Source organism: Elephas maximus, chromosome 25 (genome assembly GCF_024166365.1).
Source record: "Elephas maximus indicus isolate mEleMax1 chromosome 25, mEleMax1 primary haplotype, whole genome shotgun sequence".
Taxonomy (NCBI): domain Eukaryota; kingdom Metazoa; phylum Chordata; class Mammalia; order Proboscidea; family Elephantidae; genus Elephas; species Elephas maximus.
This window is the reverse complement of record NC_064843.1, coordinates 31246032-31268283: the sequence shown is the minus strand read 5'-3', so window position 1 is coordinate 31268283 and position 22252 is coordinate 31246032. Positions and strand designations below refer to the sequence as shown.

The 22252-nt window shown below is 48.0% G+C and overlaps 1 protein-coding gene across 2 annotated transcripts in view; it reads right to left on the bottom strand.

Annotated features, from left to right (window-relative positions):
• Positions 1–19685, bottom strand: part of KIAA1755 (KIAA1755 ortholog) — a 42122-nt gene extending 22437 nt beyond the window's left edge. The window contains exons 1-5 of one of the 2 annotated variants that reach the window (XM_049869727.1): positions 19290–19685; positions 9594–9791; positions 4665–5997; positions 3970–4167; positions 912–1035 (exon numbers count right to left, since the gene is read on the bottom strand). In XM_049869727.1, coding sequence (XP_049725684.1) covers positions 912–1035; positions 3970–4167; positions 4665–5997; positions 9594–9791; positions 19290–19292 — 1856 coding nt within the window. In that variant the 5' untranslated portion in view covers positions 19293–19685. Of the gene's footprint in view, positions 1–911; positions 1036–3969; positions 4168–4664; positions 5998–9531; positions 9567–9593; positions 9792–19289 lie in introns of those variants that run through there. The other variant, XM_049869728.1, reaches the window with a different exon arrangement.
• Positions 19686–22252: the final 2567 nt, after the last annotated feature.

Below are 22252 nucleotides of genomic sequence, written 5' to 3'. Positions count from 1 at the left end.
ACTCTAAAACAGTGGTTCTCAAAGTGTCCATCCCAGACCAGAGGCAACAGCATCACCTGGAAACTTGTTACTCGTTACCTGTTGCTGTCGAGTTGATTCCCACTCATAGTGACCCTATAGAATAGACTACAGCTGCCCCATGGGGTTCCCAAGGCTGTAATCTTTATGGAAAGCCCCGGTGGTGTGGTGGTTATGCGTTTGGCTGCTAACCAAAGGGTCGGCAGTTTGGACCCACCAGCCACTCTGGGAAAAACTCTGCTCCCATAAAGATTACAGCCTCTGAAACCTTATAGGGGAGTTCTACTCTGTCTTGTGGGGTTGCTAAGAGTCAGAATTGACTCCAAGGCAATTTTTTTTTTTTTTTGTAATCTTTACAGAAGCAGATTGCCACATCTTCCTCCCTTGGAGCGGTTAGTGGGTTCCAACTGCCCACTGTTTGGTTAGCAGCCTAGTGCTTAGCCTCTGCGCTACCACAGCTCCTTTGGAGACTTGTTACCAATGCAAATTCTCAGGCCCTCAGGCCCCCACCCCAGACCTACTGAATCAGAAAGCCTGGGGGTGTGGTCCAGCCCTGTTTTAACACACCTTCCTGGTGATTCTAATACTTGAGTTTGAGAACCACTGATCTACAACGTTCCTCTGTTTTCTGTACCACAAGAACACTCCTGAAAACTGCTGGTCCTTGGTTTGCTTCTTGCCAACTGTTCGTCCTCCTTGCCCTCACCTGCCTGGGAATCCCCGACAAATGTCCCTTTCCCCACTGTGTTCCCAGCACCTGGCCTCGGGGTGGCTCTGTGAGCAGACGACTGGATGGAAGGACATGGTGTCATTCCACTCGGTGCCTGGTCCAGGACTCTGGGCTGATAGGGTTGAGGTAGGGGTGGAGTTGCCAGGGTGGCCCAGCCCCTTACCTGGGGACAGTGCACAGGTAGGAGAGCAACTTGGTGACCTCTGAGGCTGAGCACCACGGCGCCTCCCAGGTCCCCTCATAGGTTGACACCAGAAGCAGGGGGCGCCCTGACCTGTCACGACCACCTGGAGGAGAGAGGACACACACGCTCCGTGAGAACTTTGCAGAATTCTCTATGTGAATCTGCTCTGTGGTCTCCAGGCCGTTGCTCATACTGTCCCTTGCCTGGAATGCCCTTTCTCTCCTTCTCCTCCTGGGAACTCTGAACTCTTATTCATCCTTTAAGACCACTCCCTCAGAGAAGTCTTTCCTGAACCCTTCCTCCATGCAGAGGTCGCCTCTCCTTCCTCTGGATCCTTTGTACCAGGCATCCTGAGAGGCAAAGCTCATGGAATGACTTTCGGGGCCACATAGACAGGGGTTCAAGTCCTGGATCTGTACTGACTCGCTGTGTGCCCTTGGGCAAGTCAGTGCATCTCTGAGCCTCAGTTTCCTCATCTGTCAAATAAGGTGAATAAAAATACTGAGCTTATTAGGTTATTCTGAGGATTAAATGGGACAGCTCTGAGAAGCACTTAACACACAGCAAGGACTCAACAAACAGCAGTTGTTACAGTCATGGCCTCTATCCTCAGCTCACGCCGTGGGAGTGTACAGCCCCGTGGTCGCCAGCTCACTATTTATTCTTGCAGTCTTTCAGCCATGGATTCTCCACAGGCTGTTTCCTGTTCCCAGAAATCTGGGCTGGGTGCCCCACACTCCCCACAGGGGCCGTGAGACTGAGGCACAAGGAGTCAGCATAGCCTGTCTGCCTGGGCGGGGGTGGGGGCATCAGCAGGGAGAAAGAAGCCCAGGCCTCCGGGAACTGGCCTGTCCTGCATCCCGGGCTCGGAGTCACCCAGAGCCACCTCCCCCCGGGCTGCCCTGCAACAACCACCATCCACCCCACATGGGCACAACCCTCTTCAGTGTGCAAGGCCCTTCACAGCCCATGAACACTCAGACAAACTTGACCATCTTCATAAGCACAGCCTTACACAGGGGTCAAGCTACCTGGAAGATTCTTCCTTTCACATAGGTTTTAAAATTTGACATAATTTTTAAAAATCTTTAGTTTATAACTGTGTGTGTCACACGCATGCGGGGGCAACCCCATGTGTATCAGAGTAGAACCATGCGTCATAGTGTTTTCTATGACTGATTTTTCAGAAGTAGGTTGCCGGGCCTTTCTTCCGAGATGCCTCTGGGTAGACTTGAGCCTCCAGCCTTTTGATTAACAATTGAGTGTGTTAACTGCACCATTCGGGGATTTATGTGTGTCTATTTCTTATTTCTATATGTAGACAGGGAAACCCTGGTGGCACAGTGGTTAAGTGCTATGGCTGCTAACCAAAGGGTTGGCAGTTTGAATCCGCCAGGTGCTCCTTGGAAACTCTAAGGGGCGGTTCTACTCTGTCCTAATAGGGTCACTAAGAGTCAGAATCGACTCAACGGCACTGGGTTTATATACAGACAGAGAGAAAGAAAGAGAGAGAGGGAGAGAGGTGGGGAGAGAGGGAAGAAGGGAAAGAGAGAGAGAGAGGTGCCCTGGAGCAATGGTTAAGCACTCAGCTGCTAACTGAAAGGTCAGCGGTGCTGGCTGAGGACATAAATGCTGGTTGAGTCCACTAGAGTGACTGGCAACTGCCCCTGATTTGCCATTAGCTGGGTGATCCCTCTGCCTCAAATGCCATCCTCACCCAACAGTGGGTGCCAGAAATATCATCATTAGCACTTCAGACCCCTGGCTTGAAGCTGTGCTGTTCAAATTGGGTTAGGAGTCTCAGATGGAAGTGGGGACAGCAAGTTGGAAGGTGGTGGGTGGGGGGCACCCAAAACCACAGAAAAACTTTTTGCATCTTCCTGTGACTTTATATTCACTCCCAATTTGGGGGGAAATGGTAATTTAGCTGGCAAGCAAATTGAAGCATTTTCATATTGAAACAATTATGAATCTATTCCTAGATGGAATACATTTTAAAGACAAGAAAATATTTCAAAGGTATGTTATAGAGCAACCATGAGCTCACAGTGAGGTCTCAACCCTGGGGCCCAGTTCACTGTCTCCTGCCTTAGAGGTTTTCAGTGAAAAGTCCCAGAAGCCCTCTCTGAAGGCTTTTGTGCCTAAGGTAGGCAGAGAAATGGCCCCACACATGTCCACACCCTAGACCCCAGAACCTGTGACCATGTTACCTTACCCGGGAGAAGGGAATCTGCAGATGGGGAGAGTCTTTTGGATTACCCAGGTGGGCTCAATCTGATCACATGACTCCTTAATAGGCCAAAAAACCCCAGTTGCCATCCAGTCGAGTAGATTCTGACTCACAGTGACCCCCTGAACGGAGAACTTTTCCAGGCTTTGGCCAGTCGGACAAAGATGTCAAGGTGGAAGGAGGGTCAGAGAGATGCAACATTGCTGGCTTTGAAGATGCAGAAAGATACTACAAGCCAAGGAATGCAGGTGGTCACTAGAAACTGGAAAAAGCAAGGAAACTGTAGGATCAGTCCTCAGGTAACAGCTGACAGACACAAAGGCTGGCGTCTGTGCCTTAAGGTGGAGCCAACTCTGTGGTGTCATTCATACTCCAGAGCTCTTTGTGGGATCAGGGTGAAGAAGGCCTTCAGCTGAGAGCAGCTCCTTGCTCAGCTCCTTCCCTGTCCTGTCTGGCTGCCCTCACACCTTTCTCCTGAGAGCACTCCCTGAATAAATAATTTTCCCAAGAATCCATTTTGTAGGCTCTGCTTCTAGGGAAGCTGACCTAAGACACACACCTTGGCTGCCTCACCAAATTCTGGATGGATGGATGGATACCTAGATATAGCTTTTATTTAATCCAACTTCTTCCTTGGACAGATGAGGGAACTAAGGCTGAGGGACTCTTGATCCAGAACCCAGGCCTCCAGGGCTTTCTCTGCCTCCTCTGCACCCACCAGCATCTGAGAATGCTCAGATAACCCCCATTCACCCCCCTCCCTACCCCTCCACTCTCCCTCCACCTTCCCCTATAATCCCCCAGGACCTGGCAGGCATGCTATCCTGGAGTGGCAGATCTCGACACTCAGAGCCCCAATCCTGGGCTCAGGCCCTAGGGGTGCCTCGTCCAGGGTGGGGCCTCTTTCTGGAAGGCGCACAGAAGCTTCTGGGAAACCACCCTTTGCACCAGTCAGTGGGTCTGAGTCAGTGGCCAGGCAAGATGTTTTGGTCTGGGTTGTTTCAGCTGAGCGAAAACAACAACAAAGAAAACTGTTAGCAAAAGATTGAGTTTTCAATGGGAAAATGTTTTCTCTTTCATCCTCTGAATAATAATAATAGTTGATAACTATTGATCTCCTACTGTGTGCCAGGCATTGTGCTAAGCTCTTCTGGTATCTCTTTGAAAACGACTTTGTGAGGTAGATAAGATCCCTATTTCGCAGGTAGAGAAACCTGGACTAAGAGAGGTTAGGTACTTGATCAAGGTCACACAGTCATACATGACAAAGCTGGGTAGTGACCAAAGGCAGTGACTAAAGGCAGTCTTGACAAAATCACAGAGACTTGCTAAATTCCAGACCCAGGAGACTTCAATCCCCTTAACATGCCACCCCATGCACTAAACCCCTAAATAAAGCTGACCTAGGTGGGTGTCTGTCCCTTATAACCAGAACCACCTTGTAACCAGATCACATCCAGGAGAATAGTTTCCTTGTTCAGCCAAGGGAGTGAGTGCCTTACCTTTCCCCAATGGCTTGGCTCGGTTGGATTTGGGAGAGTAGAGAGAGCACAGGACTTTCCAGGGCCGGTCGTGCTGGAGCGAGACTCTCTCAGGAGATGTAGGAGATAGCCTCTGCCCTTTCAAGAATGAGAACTTGGGTCCAGGAGTGGGGGACCCCGAAGAGGAGGCGCTTCGGCTAGGGCTGGTCATATGCTTGGGCAGTCTCCCATGTCCCTGTGTGGTCCTATCCTCCATTTTTGTTTCACGGGCTGGAGCAGAAACAGGGGACAGGCGGGGAGAGGAAGCTTGTCTTGGTCCTGGCCTGAGCTGGGACATATTCTCTGGGTTTCCCAGAGATCCCTGGCTTCTGGAGCCAGCTGGCTCTTCTGAGACACCTGCCCTGAGGCCAGAGGCACAGTCCAGTGGGTTCTCCAGGACTTCGAGGTAGGGTTCTTGAGGGGGACGTTCTGAGTCAGGAATGGGAGCTTCATGGTTGACCTTTCTCCTCAAGCCCAAAATGCAGGGTTCCTCCTTTGAGCCTGCTGACTTCGCACATGTCCATTTTTCCAAGAAAGATCCCCCATTGGCCCCTGAGGGAGGCAGCTTCCTTTGAGAAAGAGGGGTTTCCTTGGTTTGGGATAGCTCCTCCAGTGCCCCATAAGAACACTCACTGGAAGTCTCTGCCTCTCTACTAGGAGACCCTCCACTGCTCTCTTGGGAAAAGTCCAGAAGAGCTACATAGTCTCCCTCTAGGACTACATCATCTATCTTGAAGGCCACCTCTCCAGACCTGGCTTGCTCCACTTTGATGAGTCCTGGATACTTGTTCCCATTAGTTCTGCCCATACCCTTGGCCAAACTCTGGGCAAGAAACTCCTGGCTGCCTGGGGACCTGGCCTGGTGCAGCTCTTGGGGGCTGCTCAAATTGAGTGCCTCTAATTGAAGGGACCCCCAGAGTGGGGAGAGGACATTCACTGCTTGGGGTTTGTCATCCACAAACTCTGGCCTGGTTATCTTGGTCCAAGGCATGAGGGAAATCCCATTTTCTGAAGCTACCAGGCAGCTGTGTAGGGGACTTCCCTCAAAGTCGCTATTGATGGCCTCCAGCCATTCTTGGGTGAAAAGTATAGGGTAGGATGACTCAGGAATAGGTTTCTTGTCCACTGTGCGGAGGTCCAAGGAAAGGCACTTGATCACGATGCAGACGGACTGCTCCTCCTGGGGTTCAGCTTGGAGGTAGAAGTCACCCTGGCGCAATAAGAGGGGATTGAGGGGTGCCAGGTGGACCACAACCTCATTCCGCAGACAGAGTGGCCAGCCCTCATGCAGGAAAAGGCGGTGTGAGTAGGGGGCCTGCAGAGAGAAGGGGCTGGCATCAGAGAATCTGGCCCTGAAAGACCCCACCCATGGGTCTGCTTCCTCCCATCTCCAAAATGGAATCTAGAATAAAACAGGAACTAGGGTGAGGCAAGGGAGCCACATTTAAGGAGACCCCTATTCTCAGGGTTGTCTAAGCGCTGATCTTGCACTTGCAAAACCCTGCAAGTGAGGAACTCTTTAAATTTTGCACCCTAGATGCCTCTCTTGCCTCACCCTAGTCCTGTCCATGACTAGTTAGCAAGCATCTTTTCCATAATGATCTCCTTTCTTGGCTCACGCTGCTTTCTCCTCCGCTTTTAAACTTCTCTCAATCCAGCTCAAGCCGTATCTCCCCACTTTAAAGCCAGAGAGACACGGATTCAGAGGCCCGAATCACTAATTTGTGCAAATTACTTACCTGCATTGAACTTCAGTAGGGAACAGATAGTGAACTATCTGTAAATAAGAGTAATACCTATTTTATTATGGGGTTGGTATGAGAATTAGAAGAGACAATATGCATGTAAAATATTCCATGAATGCCTGGCATATAGTAGATGTTTAATAAGTGTTCAATAAATATTGATTCCCTCTCTCTTTGACAATATTTACCCTTTGAATAATTGTGGAGATTTTCAATTTTTTAAAAAAAGGACACTTATTGCTTTTATATCACTCTCTAATTTTTAAGGAGAGGGTTTACAATAAAGACGTAGAAACAATCCTGAATGAGAAATCAGGAAATCTGACCCCACCACTAACTTTCTGCATGCTCTTGAAAAAGATTCTGCTATTCTGAGCCTGAATATCTATCTATCTGTCTGTCTGTCTGTCTATCTGTCCTTCCATCCATCCATCCATCCATCTATCTATGCATCTATCACCCATTAGTGGGTAACAACATGGCAGGTGAGGCAGAATTTTTTTTTTTTTTTACAGCAGGAGAAGCTGCCAGCAATTCTATGCATAGGTAAACACAGCAAGTCATCTTGGAGCAGACCTTGACAGGAATGATCCCTCTTAGTTGAGCCTTTCAGCAGGGCTATGCAGGACCAGTGTTCAACAGTGACACCATGTGGAAACAACAGAAACAACAGTTCCAATGGACAGACAATAGATCTCTTTCTACCTGGCTTTTGGAAAAAGATCTGACTTTTGTGCATTGAGGAAGTCCCAAACAATCTTATACTATTTGGATGTGTGTGTGGGAGGACTTCAGAGAATGACACTGAACTTCCTGCTAATTAAGCAGGCGTTTCCTGGAATTATTAATTGGAGAAATAATAGAGACCTTACCATATATTGTACCCCAAATTGATAAATTAGGTAGCATCAGTCACACTGTAGACCTGACTGCTTCAGAGAACATTCATATCTATAATCCGTCATAGGTTTGTGGAGTTATTTCACCCATTCATTCAGCCCTCTGTGCTTCACAATATGCTTTTCCTCACCATCTCATTGAATGTGACATAACAGCCGAGTGGTATTTTGCAAACAGCAGAGCACCAGAGAGATGGCAGTTATAATCATCTTGTTTGAATCTCACAGCAACTCAATGGTGCAGGCAGCTCAGGCATTATTATTCTTACTTCACAGGTGAGGAAACTGAGGGTCAGAGAGGTGCAGTAATTGGCACATAGCCACAGTGCTTATAAGTGGCAAAAGGAGGACTTGTGCTTAGGCTCCATATTTGGAGTCTAAAGGCTGATCCAAGTTCCTCTAGATTTCATTTGAGAGTGGCTGCCTCTGGGTGCTGGTGGTTAGAAAGGCAGACTGAGGCTAGCATTGTCCTTATTTCAGAGGGAGACATGAGGAAGTGGAGCAATAATAGCCCACAGCTACTGAGCACTTACTATGTGCCAGGTTCTGTGCTAAGTTATATGTATCATTGCTGTAAGGCAAATGGGGCCCTGGTGGCACAGTGGTTAAGGGCTACAGCTTCTAACCAAAAGGTCAGCAGTTCGAATCCACCAGTTACTCCTTGGAAACCCTATAAGGCAGTTCCACTCTGTCCTATAGAGTTGCTATGAGTTGGAATCAATGGCAACGGGTAAGACAAATACTACGTTATTAGAATTTCCATTTTACACATAAGGAAACTGAAGCTTAGGGAGGTGACATGGTGTCCCCAAGTTCACAGTGATGGAGCCCAAATTTGACCATACTGGGGCCATACTGTTAATCTCCACACCACTCCTCCCTGCTTGAAGGTGACACAAACTCACCTATAACTACAACAAGAAAAATAAAGAAGTGGAAGAGTTGCGAATGTTGTCTCTGGGAGAAATGAGGAAAGGGACGTTGGATGTGGTTTCAATGGCCAAATAAAGGAAGTGGGTGGTTAACTAATCAGGGAGAAAAAATAAGGATGGGGAAGGAGCTGCATGAAATCACATCCTTGTGGAAATGTGGCAGTTGGCTACAAATGCTTCAATGAGAAGCTTCTTCTCCTACATTAACAATTACTCTGTTGTGAGCTATTTGTATATGCCAGGCACTGTACTAAGCACGTTAAGTGAATAATCGGTTTCCTTCTGGTTCCAACCATCTCCAGTTGTGACTTCTCAGCCTGAACTTTCAGCCACCACATTCACTTTCTTTCTACTTCTGAACTGACACACACGATCCCCACCGTACCTTTTGCTCCTGATATGCCGTGCCCCTGGCAGGCAGTGAGCAACTCAGGAAGTACTGATAGGCCTAAGAACCATTTTGTAGCCTCCATCCTCTGACCATAGGTGTGGCCAATCCTGGTACCCATTTCTTTAGTCATAGTGATTGGTCCAGAATTGGGCATGTGACCCAGCCTGGCCAATCAGGGGCCTTCCTTGAGATTTTTCTATCCGTTAGCTATGAGGAAGAGTTCATTTTTCTCTCGAGGGGTAATCCAGAGATAATTCCAGAATGGGCCTGGGCTCCAGTCTTGTAGGAACACCTAATCCATAAGAGTGATGCTAGAAGCAGGGAGAAGCAGACAAGAGAAGAAAGAGTCCTCAAGGGGTTTAGTCCCTGGATCAACTGGTACCTGAGGCCTAATCTACCCTGGCCTGGTCTGAGTAAGGATTCTGTCATTTGCAGTCAACAAGTCCTGCTTAAAATACTTTTCCTGCCACTTTGCCTTGGGGGAGGCCTCCCCAAGATCTGGGTTTGGAAAGGGGAAGACAGAGACAGCCCTGATGCCTTAGGAGCTCCAGGGAAACTCTGGAACATTCTCAGCTATTTCCATTAAAGCTGCCCCACTTCAGTCAAGGCAACCTGGCAATGCCCTCAATGCCAACCCCAGGATAGGCTCCAGGGAGCCTGGATCCCCTAGCATGCCTTTTATCCAGGTCTTTATCCCTGCTAGTCACAGTACAGACATGGTGACTTTCGGATGTCAAAGAATAAAGGCCCAGGAGACCCTCATGTTCCATTTGCAGGGCTGAAGTCTCCCTCTGAGCAAACAACAATACTAGAAAAAACCATCCCACAACTTTAATTCTTCCTCTGAAGCAAGACACACACCAGCCTTCCTACTCTGCTTACCTCCAGCCCCATGGCCTTCTGGGAGAGCTTATCCCCCAGCCCTGCATCCCTTTCCAACTTACACAGGCTGCTTCGCGTACTTGCTCACACAGGCGCTTGGCAGGGATCAGGAAATCCAGGAGGAAGTTCAGCCCGTCCCCTTGGAAGTTGGAATCCAAGAGACGGAACACTTGACCCAGGACGGTAGGTGCTGTGGCCTCAAACGGGGGATAGAGGCCTGCCAGGGCATGCTGGATGGCTGTGTCCAGGGATGGGGGGTCCTGTGAGGGACAGGAGGAGAAGAGGAAAAGTCATAGCAACAGTAATTATAAGGGCAGTGTCCACTTAACATGAACAGCTAAGGCCCCTGCTGACTCTGAACTCCACTGTTAACCTTTCCCCCTTGCTCATTCCCCTCCAGCCACATCGGCCTTCTTTACTGTTCCACACAATCCCACCTCAGGGCCTTTGCATTGGCTGTTCCCTCTTCCTAATACTCTTCCCAAGGCATCCTCAACACCTCACTTCCTTCAGGTCTTGCTCAAATATCACCTACTGGTCCCAGAAGGAGTGGAGGAATGGGGAGAGCCATTCAGGTCAGGGTCAGAGGGAAAGCAGAAGTTGGCATCCCCAAATCTCACCACCTGGTTGGCCTGCAGATCTGGAGTTTGAAGCTGAGCCACCATTGAGGCCCAGCCTGGATCAGACTATCCCCAGTTGACATACAGATGTGTGAGTGGTCACGAGTGACTGCCGCTTTATACTAGTGAGTTTTGGGGTGGTTTGTTACACAGCAATAGCTAACTGATACAAGATCAGAGCTTTAGACTCATCTATCCAGCTGCCTCCTGGATGCTTCTCCCTAGATGTCGATTAGGTACAGACCATCGACACATCAAATCCAACTCAGCATCTTCCGAAACCTGCTCCTCCCTCCTTGTCCCTACATCAGTGATGGAGACTCTATATGCCTGTAGAGTTAAGAGAATGGAGCCAGGCTGCCCAGATTCAAATTCTGGTTCTGCCACTTACTGGTTGTGTGACCTGGCAATTGACTCGAAAGCAGTGGGTTTGGTTTTTTGGCTGGACCTGGCAAGTTACTTAACTCTGTGTGCCTCAGTTTCCCCATCTGTAAAGCTGGACTTTATAATCATGCCTATGTTAAAGGGTTGAGTGATACTGAATGAGATAATGCACATAAGGTGCCCTACGTAGGACTAGCACTTAGTAGGTGCTCATTTACAACAGCCATCACTGGTATTTTGTGGCGGTGATTACATTATAGTTAATATTACATCACCCTTCTAAATTGAAAAATCAGTATCAATTGGCATAAATAGGATATAACTCCAAAAATGTGGTAGTTTATATTATTTATATAAATATACTTATGTTGTTGTTCTTAGGTGTGGTCAAGTCGGTTCAGATTCATAGCGACCCCATGTGACAGAGTGGAACTGCCCAGTAGGGTTTTCTTGACTGTCATCTTTATGGGAGCTGATGTCCGGGTCTTTCTCCCACAAAGTCTCTGGGTGTGTTCAAACCACCAACCTTTTGGTTAGCAGCCTAGTGCTTAACCATTGCACTACCAGAGCTCCTTAATATATATTTATTATTGTAATAGTCATATTATATATTATATGATAGATATATATTTATGTGAATAATATTATAAAATATAATACAATAATGTATATTTATTATATAATATAAAATATATTTGTTTTTACTATTCTGTTTCTATAAATATGCAAATAATCCAAGAAGCTGAACTGTATGAAGAAGAACAAGGCATCAGGATTGGAGGAAGACTAATAAACAACCTGTGATATGCAGATGACACAACCTTGCTTGCTGAAAGTGAAGAGAACTTGAAGCAGTTGCTCATGAAGATCAAAGACTACAGTCTTCAGTATGGATTACACCTCAACAAAAGAAAACAAAATCTTCACAACTGGACCAATAAGCAGCATCAGGATAAATGGAGAAAATATTGAAAATATCAAGGATTTCATTTTTCTTGGATTTGCTATCAACGTTCATGGAAGCAAGTCAAGAAATCAAACAACATACTGCATTGGGCAAATCTGCTGCAAAAGACCCTCTAAAGTGTTAAAAAGCAAAGAAGTCACTTTGAGGACTAAGGTGTGCCTGACTCATGCCATGGTATTTTCAATCACCTCATATGCATGGGAAAGCTGGACAATGAACAAGGAAGACTGAAGAATTGATGCCGTTGAATTATGGTGTTGGCAAAGAATATTGAATATACCATGAACTGCCAGAAGAATGAACAAGTCTGTCCTGGAAGATGTATAGCCAGAATGGTCCTTAGAAGTAAGAATGGCGAGACTTCGTCTCACATACTTTGAACATGTTATTAGGAGGGACCAGTCCCTGGAGAAAGACATCATGCTTGGTGAAGCAGAGGGTCAGTGAAAAAGAGGAAGACCCTGGATGAGGTGGATTAACACAGTGGCTGCAACAGTGGGCTCAAATACATCAATGATTGTGAGGAGGCAGAGGACCGGGCCGCATTTTGTTCTGTTGCACATAGGGTTGCTAGTAGTCAAAACCAAATTGATGGCACCTAACAACAACATTAAACAAAAGTGGTTTAAAGAAGACTTCAGGGGATTTGAGTCCTCTTCTTTCTAAGATTTTAGCTGGACCCTTTAGGACATTCCAGCTTATTTCATTCTGTTGTGTACACTTGCTATGAGTTGGAATCGACTTGGTGGTACCTAATAACAACAACATTTACATAAAAATAAACCGTCTTTTAAAAGAAAAATGAAAACAAATACCGTTATTAAATTTTAGGAACAGTCGGTCTCTCTTTCTTCCAAAGTGAGATTGTCAATCATTAGGCATTGAAGACAGCCTATCACCAAATGGAGTCTTTCTCCTTGAATTATCAGAAGATTAGAGAATTCAAAGGGGACTGACTCTCTCACCACATGGTTCAATGTTATTTAATTCCAGTCTGTGGCATATGTTCTGTCCTAATTGTGGTCCACAGCCCAACCTCTGCAAAACAATGAGCTAAACTCTCTATTTCGTGACATAGAAATTTTCTCTCATTTCTCTCACCAGCAAATGAGGATTCTAGTTGCAACCCTGACTCACTCAAAGAGTTGCTGTGGAGATACAAGATGATAATGGAGGTGGAGGATCTTGGGAAAACTAGGTGTTGCTGCTGTTGTTATTGTTATGAATTGTTATTTATTTCTACTCATACTGTCAAACAAAGCTGAAGTCCCACCCTCTGTGTAAAGATATCTTCCCTCCCCTGGTCCTCACTAATGTTCTCTCTGATCTTGATCTCTTGCCTACCAAGATTTGGAGGGCAAATCCAGCCCCAGTCTCATCCTGAATCCACTACTCTTATCCCAATAATAATAGTTTCCAGACACCTACTGTGCGCCAGGCCCTCTACTCACATTCTCTTGCTTAGCCCACACAACATTCCTAGGGGCTAAGCAGGAACTCCCCATTTTATACGCAGAGAAACTGAGGCTGATCTTGCCCAAGATCACAGAGAGGAGAAGAAAGAGCCAGGATCCAACCCAGGTCTAGGTTGCCAAGTCCACCCTCTTTCCCTGTCCCTGCAGCCTCATCTGCTTTGGGGCCACCAGAAGCCACCGGCCTTTGAGGTTGCCTTCCCAGATGCTGTCCTTCACTGTCCCCAGTAAGGCCCAAAGAAGTTGTTTACCTCTGGCAGATTGAGGCTCACAGACTGGGAAGCCTTTGGCTTTCACAAATTGGCTCAGTGCACTGCACACTGTAACCGTTTTAAAGGGCAGCCAGTAAAACGGGAGACTGTTTCAAGAGGACTCCAAGCTCTTGGCCAAAGCATTACCTGCCACAGCCCTGAACCCCAGGGGCTCTTAAGCTGTCCAAGTATTCGGGAAAGCACGTGGTGAAGGGGGCCCAGGCGGCTGTAGGAAGGAATGCTAGCCCCTCTCCACCCCAAATCAATCAGGCAGCCCAGTCTGGGACCACAGGAGCTCAAGCGCCCTGGGCCAGACGTGGGCCCCTCAAAATGTGAAACTTAATAGATGTGTTTCCATTCCTTCCCAGTGAGCACAGCCCAGCTGGGCCTTTAACTGTTCCTCAGCGGGAGCCAAAGCCGTGAGATGTTGAAAGTGAAGAAGGTGAGACAAGCAAGAGCCTATCTCCAGCCGCCTCCCATGCAGCCCAGGGCCAGAGAAGGAGCTCACTAAGGGGAGCGAGCAGAACCCAGCCCTCATCGCCGGGCTCCTGTACAGTCGATCAGTGATCAGTCGATGCTCATTGTCCCTTTGGACTCACACAGGGAACCTTGTATAGTGTCCAGGGCCACAGAACATTATCTGTTCAAAGTGGTTTTGTTGGGGAGTCGAGGAGAGACTACGTGTCTTTATATACTTCTAGTTGAATGTCTTTGCAATGAGCCTCTATTAGTAGTATAATTTTAGGTATTATTTGGAGTCCTTGGGTGGCGCAGTTGGTTAAGCACTCAGCTACTAATTAAAGGGTTGGCGGTTTGAACCCATCCAGAGGCACCTTGGAAGAAAGAGCTGGTGATCTACTTCTGAAAGCTCACAGCCATTTGAAAACCCTATGGAAGTTCTACCCTGACACACACGGGGTCATCATGAGTCAGAAATGACTCAATGGCAACTGTTTTTTTTTTTTTTTTAGGTATTATTTACATAAAGTAAAATAAACAGACATCAAGTATACACACCTATGTATGCACCTCTGTAACCGCCACTCAGATCAATATACTAAAGATTTCCACCACTCTAGAAAGTTCTCTGGGCCTGCTAGTCAAAACTCCTACCCTGGGGGGAATTACTTTTCTGACATTGTAATTTTTTAAAGAAAAAATTCCCGTACAGTATGATCTCCACTGTGTAAAAACACGTGGAAGCCTAGCCGAAAGCCAAGAGGACATTAAATAAGGTATTAACTGCAATTAGCCCTTAGGACTGTGAAGGCCATGGGAGTTGTTAGGCACCGTTTTAATTTGCTTCATAGTTTGCTGGATTTTCCAAATGTACCGTAACCAGCTTGTGTGGCTTTTGCAATTGGGGGGAAAAATAAAAGTGCAATTGTGTGTAATTTGAAGGCTGGTTACGCTTTTAAATGGTCTCACCAGATGTTGTTAGTTGGACCTTCTGAGATGTGGGCTGAATTTCCTTAAAGACCTAGATTCCCCCGGGGTACTCCCATAGGGAACCACTCTAGTATCACTCAGCACCAGCCATCTAGGTGGGTGGCGTCCTCGGGCTGCCTTCAACCCCTGCTCTCTGTGGCAGAAATGTTTAGGGAATGTGAGATTCTGCCTCTGACTCAGTTTCCCCATCTGTAAAATGGGGATGTTATGCTTGTCTATCTCCAAGGGCCCTTTTGGTGGGGCGTTCTAGAATTCTAAGTATAATCAGGTTCAGGAAGGTTTGGAGCTGGGATGCAATTTCCAAATGGGGGTTAATCCTCAGTTGAAGAGAACGGTTAAAAAGGTCTTCCGTCTTGTCTATCTTCCTGCTTCAGGCCCAGGAGAGTCTAAACTGGTAGCCACGATACAAATGCCTAAGGGGGCTGACAGGTGACGTGGAAGACAGAAGGGGGCCCAGGGTGAGAAAATGATCCCTCCAGCTCCCTGGCAAGTGGCTCCTGGCAGTCAGCTCAGTGCCAGAGAAGCAAGAGAGAGTAGTGGGGCCTGGGACATATACCCCACAGCTTCGGCCCCAGCCTAGTGTTGCCTAAGCCCAGCATTGCCGGCCCTACTGATATTTTAGCAAAGCCTCCCACTGTTTAAAGCTTGGCCAAACCAAACATGTCTGTGAGCCACATGCAGCCCAGCAGGAGTCCGATTGTGACCTCCAGGCTCAACATCTTAGGACACTTCTCTTGAACATCTCCTGAATATCTCTAGGCTGGAGATTCTAAAACCAGCATTCTGTTGTTCTGGCCGCCATGAAGTTCTTGTTCATGTCCAACTAAAACTTCTCCTGCTTTAATTCCTTTTTGTTTTTGTGTGGGTGGAGATGTGAGAATTGGCTCCTTAAACAAAACTTTCAAAAACTGGAAAAAGAGCTGACAGGCAGCGAAAAGAGAAAAGAGTGGGCGTCAGAAGACCCACGTTCAAGTCCAGCTCTGTCTGTATCAACTGTGTGACCTTGAGCAAGTCACTTCACCTCTCTGAGCCTCAGTTTTGTATTTGTTCAAATGAGGGTATTGGAGGTCTCTCGCGTGTGCTCCTATCTCTGCCTCTCCCCTTTGCCTCTGCCCAGGGGCTCACCATTTCCCACCCAAACCACTAATGATAATAACATCTCTAACTAGAGCTACTTCTTACAGTGCTCCTCTTTATGCTATGCACTTTCCACCTGTTATTTTATTTCATCAGTAATTCTATGATATTTTTATTCGCATACAGGTTAAGAAAAGGAGTCCAAGGCTCTACCACTAGTAAATGGTAGAGCTGGGTAGGAACCTGCGCACATAACCACCAGCTCTCCTGCTTCCTCCCCAGGCTCCCGGCCACAAGGCCAGGCTCCCCTTTGGCTACCACAGGGACCTTCTACCACACAGATCTACTTGTGGTCCTCCTCTGCTGAACAACCTCCAGTGGCTCCCCATTGCCTTAGCAACTGATTGGCTTGGCATTCACAGCCCAGCAGTCTGCTCCCGGCTTACCTTTCCGACTTCTTCTAAGACATTTAACATTCTAGCCTAGGATTATCCTAGTCACCCATGGACCACACTCATGATGTTCTCAGGCTGTATTCGCATATCGTAATTATCTACTTAATGTGTGTTGTTATTTACTTAATGTTTGTCTTTTTGTCAATTCGTTTTAACTTAAATAAATTTACTTATATTTATTATCATAGATTTGTGCTGTTTAAATCACTTCCTTACTGAGTAAGATGAAAAGCTGTAAAATAAAATGCACATCTAAGTTATCTAAAGGCTCCCCTCCCAACACCCAGAGAGGGTGCCCCACTTTGGGAAGCATTACCCACTCATACACCTCTGGCCTCTGCTCACACCGTGCCCCTCCCTGGGCTAGGCCAGCTCCTTGCCTTTGCTTCAGGGCCTTGCTCAGCCTGCGTCTCTTGAGGTTTTCATGACACCAGGCAAAGGGAGGGCCTCCCACTGCCATCACCCTTTGCACAGGGTGGAGTTTCCTGTGAATGGGCCTGTCCTCCCCAGGAACTGCAAGCCCCCAGGTGAGAGACCAGGACTTACGCCTTTTCTGCCCCTAGGTTCTTACCCAGGGCCTGGCACACAGCAGGTGCTTTGGGAATGTTGAGTGAATTGAATTGGACTCAACCAGTTTTTTCCAAAGCATGGGATGAAATCACCCGTGTCCTACAAGATGATTTGGGAAGGACATGGGCTCAACATGAAATCACAGTAAGGAAATTACTCAAATTCGCTTCCAAGTCCTCCTGATTAGACCAAGGAGAAAGCCTCAGTTGGATGCTGGTATATCTTGAATGCCTCTCAGACCCTTAGCCATTGCTCCTTTTAACAAAGAGAAAAGAGTCCTTGGACTGGAATCAGGTATAGCCAACCTCCCTCAGCCAGACTTACTAACATGGCTTTGTCTTCATTGTATATATTCTACAAGGAGCCCTGGTGGCACAGTGGTTAAAGCACTTGGCTGCTAATTGAAAGGTCAGCGGTTTGAACCTACCAGCCACTCCATGGGAAAAAGATCTGGCAGTCTACTTCCATAAAGACTTACAGCTTTGGAAATCTTATGGGGCAGTTCTGCTCTGCCCCACAGGATCGCTGTGAGTCAGAATCGATTCAATGATAGTAGGTTTGTTTTTTTTTTAAGTATATTTTATAATTCCTTTCTATTTGATTTTTCACAGTCTTGATATAAAATTTACCATTGAAATATATTTATTAAGTTTAAAAAGTAAGTTGATTTAAAGAACCCTAAGCCTCTTTGTCAGAAGATTCTCTGACAGTGGGCTCCCCCAGAACAGTAGATAATCATTAATCAAATTGTCCCAAAAAGAACTATGGTGGGTGCCATGAAGGAGAGGTATCTGACATGCAGATTAAGAGCCAGGGAAATCAGGGAAGGCTTTCCTGAGGAGGTAACATTTGGGGAAAGACTTGTGGGATGAATAAGAATTCATTAGTTGAAAGTGTTCTGCCTAGTAGGAACAGCATGTGCAAAGGTCCTGTGGCAGAAAGGAACAAGAAACATAAGAGGCTCTGGACCAAGGCTAAAAGTGACTGGAGCACAGAGGTGAGCCAGGGAGGGGGTGGGTGGGTAATGACCTGTATACTTAAAGACAGAGACAGGAGGAAGATCTGTTCATTGTTGCCACTTGGAAAAGAGGTGCTCACCCTTTAAGAGAAGCAGCCCAGCGCCTGACCCTTGATCTGAGGACTGCCCAGTGGGCCTGGGGTTTGGCAAGAGGTTTCTGAATTCTAAAATTAATAACTGGGTTAGGTCTAAGACCTATGTTTGACAAACACCACTCAGTTTAGTTGTGGCTCTGGGGTGGTTGTGGCAGCTGAATGGAGGCTCAGGAGTCAGGCTGTCCTCACTCTCACTTCCTGGCAGGGTGACCTGGGGCAGTGCTTAAACTCCCAGAGCCTCGGGCCCCCATGTGTTGGATGGAGAGGCCAGCAGGTCTAGTATTAGAGCTGGTGTGTTACAAGAAATCCCGCATTTAAACCGCCCAGCACAGGGCCTGGCCTGTGCAGAGAGCTGAAGTTAACCATTAGCTTATGTTTACTGTTTTCAAACAGCTCCAAGAGAAATGTGGGTGTATGCCTGCCCTGCCAGTGTGTGTGGTTTTACAATATGTCTACGGTGTGTGCTTGCAGGTGCATGCCTATACTGTAGCAGCATGGGAAAGCAGGTGGACAAGGCATGTGCGTGTGAGACAGGGCATATGTGCTCAGCTGTGTGAGTCAGCAAGAGTATGTATGTGCTTTGTGTGTGTGTAAGCACACCGCTATAGAGAATTCTTCTGTATGTGAACGTGCCAAAGAGGAAAAACCCACAAAAACTCAACACGGTTGAGCACAGTCAAAGGGTTAAAGCCCTGGCCTGTCTTCTCAGCCCCTTTCCAAATCCCCTCGGCTCCTGTGAACCCGCCCCAGGGCTGCTGGGCCTGTCTGGAGCTGGGCTGAGATTGTCTGCCTGAAAACAGACTTTTCTTTTATTCCCTGTTCCCAGATACTGGGACAAACTCAGGCACACATGATTCTCCCAGAGCACCTTCTCCAGGTGCCAGTCCAGAGGGCTGGGGTGCAGGGGTACGGACCTCTTCTCCTGTCCCCTAGACCTAGCTCCCCACTCGCTTCCCAGGGGAGCACCCCACGTAGGGACAATGCTCATGTCTCATCTTCTAGCCCTGAGTGTAAATTATAAACCAGCAAAGCTGCCCAAGTTCTGCCCCAGGTCCAGGAGCTAGGCCTCCAGCTCTGATCTGCTATGGTTGGGCAGCATCAAAGTTTAGAAGTCTTCCAGTCTTACTCCACTTCACAGACGAGAGACGGGAGCCCAGGGAGAAGAGGGACATGTCTTGGGGAGCACAAGGCCAGAGATGGGTTCCTGCACCATCCCCCGTTCCCCTCGCTGGGGAGTGGAGCAGTTAGGCTCAGATCCCCGGTGAGGTCCTGGGAGTCCTTTCAGCGTAAAAAGTAGGGTCTGCCCCAGACACCCCCCTGCTCCCACTCCTCCCGGGACTGTTCTAGGGCGTTCTCAAAAGAAGGCAGACCAAGGTGGTCTAGGTCTTAGCAGGCGTTACCATGGTGACGAGCTGGCTGGCGGCTGCTCCTCTCCTGGGCGGTCCGCTGGTCGGTCTGTCGGAGCAGCCCTGGGTCCCTACCTAGGGCTGGAGCGAGCAGAGCGAGCTGGCTAGGGGCGCTTACCCCGGCCTCATCTCCGAAGGGAGGCCCAGGAGACAGGAAGAGAGACAGAGAGGGTGCCAGAGAGACGGGCGGAAATCAAGACTGGAGACAGGGAGAGACCGACCGGGAGACGCGGACGACGGAGCGGCCGGGCCACCAGCCGGGGGCGGGGCGGGGCGGGGCGGGGCCAGGGCTACCCTCTGCCGGGCCGGGGTCCGAGCGCAGCTGCCGGCCTGGGGCCGCGCGGGGGGACAGCGGCCTCTTTGTGCCCGCGCCCCCGGCCTCTCTCACCCGCCGCAGAGGGTGATGAGAACCAGGCGTCCCCTCCTGCCCCTAGGGCTGTGCCGGCTGCCAAGACGAGCTTGAGACGTCCTGCAGCGTTTTTCTACGCGCTCCTCCCTCTTCCCACAGCGCCCCTGCCTCCTTGTCGCAGCCCCACACACCCCAACAGCCCCCATTGCACAGACTGGCACATCGAGGCAGCGCCGCGGCCACCAGGTTATGTCCGCTCGGACTTCGGGGTCAGAGCTGGGTTCAGATCTCCTCCTTGTCCACTGCCCAGTGGGGGGACTTGGGCAAATCACAAACTCTCTTAGGCCTCCGTTTTCTCGTCCGTAAAATGGGGACGATGATGATAGCGATGGGACCCGACACTTAGATTTGGTGACAGGGAGTAAGCATCTGTCCCAACACCCTGTCCTGTGAATCCTGCCTGCTTTCAGTCATGATCAGCCACTCCAGAGCTTTGAGTTGACGGCTGCTGCTTGTGGAGCTCTGGTCTTGTCTCTCAGAGAGTGGTTGGCTGCGTGACCTTGACCATGACATTGTTCCCCAGTGGGCCTGAGCTTTTCTTGGGTGACAAACTAGAGGATAGCTAAAGTTATTTCTGGACGAATGCCTCTGGTATTCACTCAATTATTCACCAAAGGTTATGCCAAGCACTGAGCTAGAATAATGTACAATCTAGTGGGAGAGACAGGCAAGAAACAGATGAACAGAAAAAATAATAACTGGATGTGGTAGTTGTTATGAAGGAAAGAGATGCTGACATTGGAAACTGTAGGGGCATCAACTTATTGCTGGTGGTCTAGGAATGGGGCAGAGGACCATAGATCTGAAAAAGGGGGAGGAGTTAGGGGGAGAATGGAGGGGGTGGGGGCAGGGAAACAGAGCTCTAGCCAGAAAGAACAGCATGTGCTAAGGCCCTGGGGTAATATTAAGCTTAAAGAAATTGGGGTTAAGCAAGGAACTGCAAACAGACAACTGTAGTGGGCGAGGGTTTAAGTTCAAAGCCCAACCCCTACTCCACAGCCCATTTCCTACCCCACGTCGGTTAATCAGAGAGAACCTGAACTAGAAGCCACCCCGTCTTACTGTGTGGCTTTGGACAAGTCCTTCACCTCCCTTGACCTTCATTTGCTCATCTTTAATTTGGGACTGATAATCCCCGATGACTTCACCATGTCACAGCTCCTAGAGGATCCCCTTAAAGGTGTTTATTAAGCAAACAAATAAATCCTCCCCAACCTGCAGAAGCTAGTCTGGACGATTTTGTTATCATTACTTCACCTGTGAATTTGAGTGTCCAGAAAAAACAGAATTTTAATATCGGGTGCAGAATTCTGCTGGGAGTAGGCGACCATAGCTTGGAGGTTCGAGAGCCTCATCTTTGCAGTCAGACAGACCGTCATGACAGTCAATGCTCCGAGGTTGCGGGCAACAGAGACTGATGGTAAGTTAGTTATGCAGATGAATAATGTATTGGTGGGATATCAGGTGCTCACAGAACCAATAAGAAATCTCAGAGCCCAGCCTCATGAAAGGACAGGAACAAGCATGAGTCCCCTGGAGCATCCTGCTTGTTCCTGTCCTTTCCGGAGGAATGAATGAAACGGAATGAATTGGAAACCCCTTGAAGACTGACGGAGTTACATCAACACAAACAAATACACCAAAATAGAACTTACTACATGTCAGGCACTGCCCTAAGTGTGTAACAGTTATGATGTAGATTCTATTATTATTCTCATTTTATAGACGAAAACACTGAGGCAAGACAGGTTATGTAGCTTGCCCAGTGTCAGACAGCTAGTAAACAGTGGAGCCCAAGATTGGACAGTGCTCTCCATTTCCAGGGATTATGCTACTAGCCACTTTGCTGTGCCACTTAAATTAATCCCAAGCATCCCTCCTGCTGGGTATCACCCCTCACTAGAGTCAAAGCCCTAAAAGAGAAATTCTAATGGGCTTCACCTGAGCCCTGTACCCAGGGTCCCACTAAGACTTCACATGTCAGGAAGAGTTGGTCACCCAAAGGGGAAGTAGGCTGCATGAGAAAGAATGGGGAGAAAACAGACAAACAAACAAAAACCAAACCAGCTGCTGTTGAGTTGATTCCAGCTCATAGCAACTCTATAGGACAAGGTAGAACTGCCCCAAAGGGTTTCCAAGGAGCAACTGGTGAATTTGAACTGCTGACCTTTTGGTTAGCAGCTGTAGCTCTTAATCACTATGCTACCAGGGTTTCCATGAAATGGCTTATAAACAACAAATATTCATTACAGTCCACCCTATGGGCCTCCTGACATCCTTTATATTCTTATTCTCATGCACATATTTCCAAAAATAACTTCTACTGACATAGTACAACAATTCCATGTGCAACCAAAAATGTCTAACACACACGCATACACACACACGCACACATGTGTGCACACACACGCGCACGCACACGCACACAGATGTGGTTTGAATCCATACTATGTGGGACGTCAAGGAGATTGCTTCACCCTTCTGAGCCTTGAATTCCTCCTCCAAAAACTTACTTCCTTGTAGGGCTGTGGTGGGGATTTAATGAATT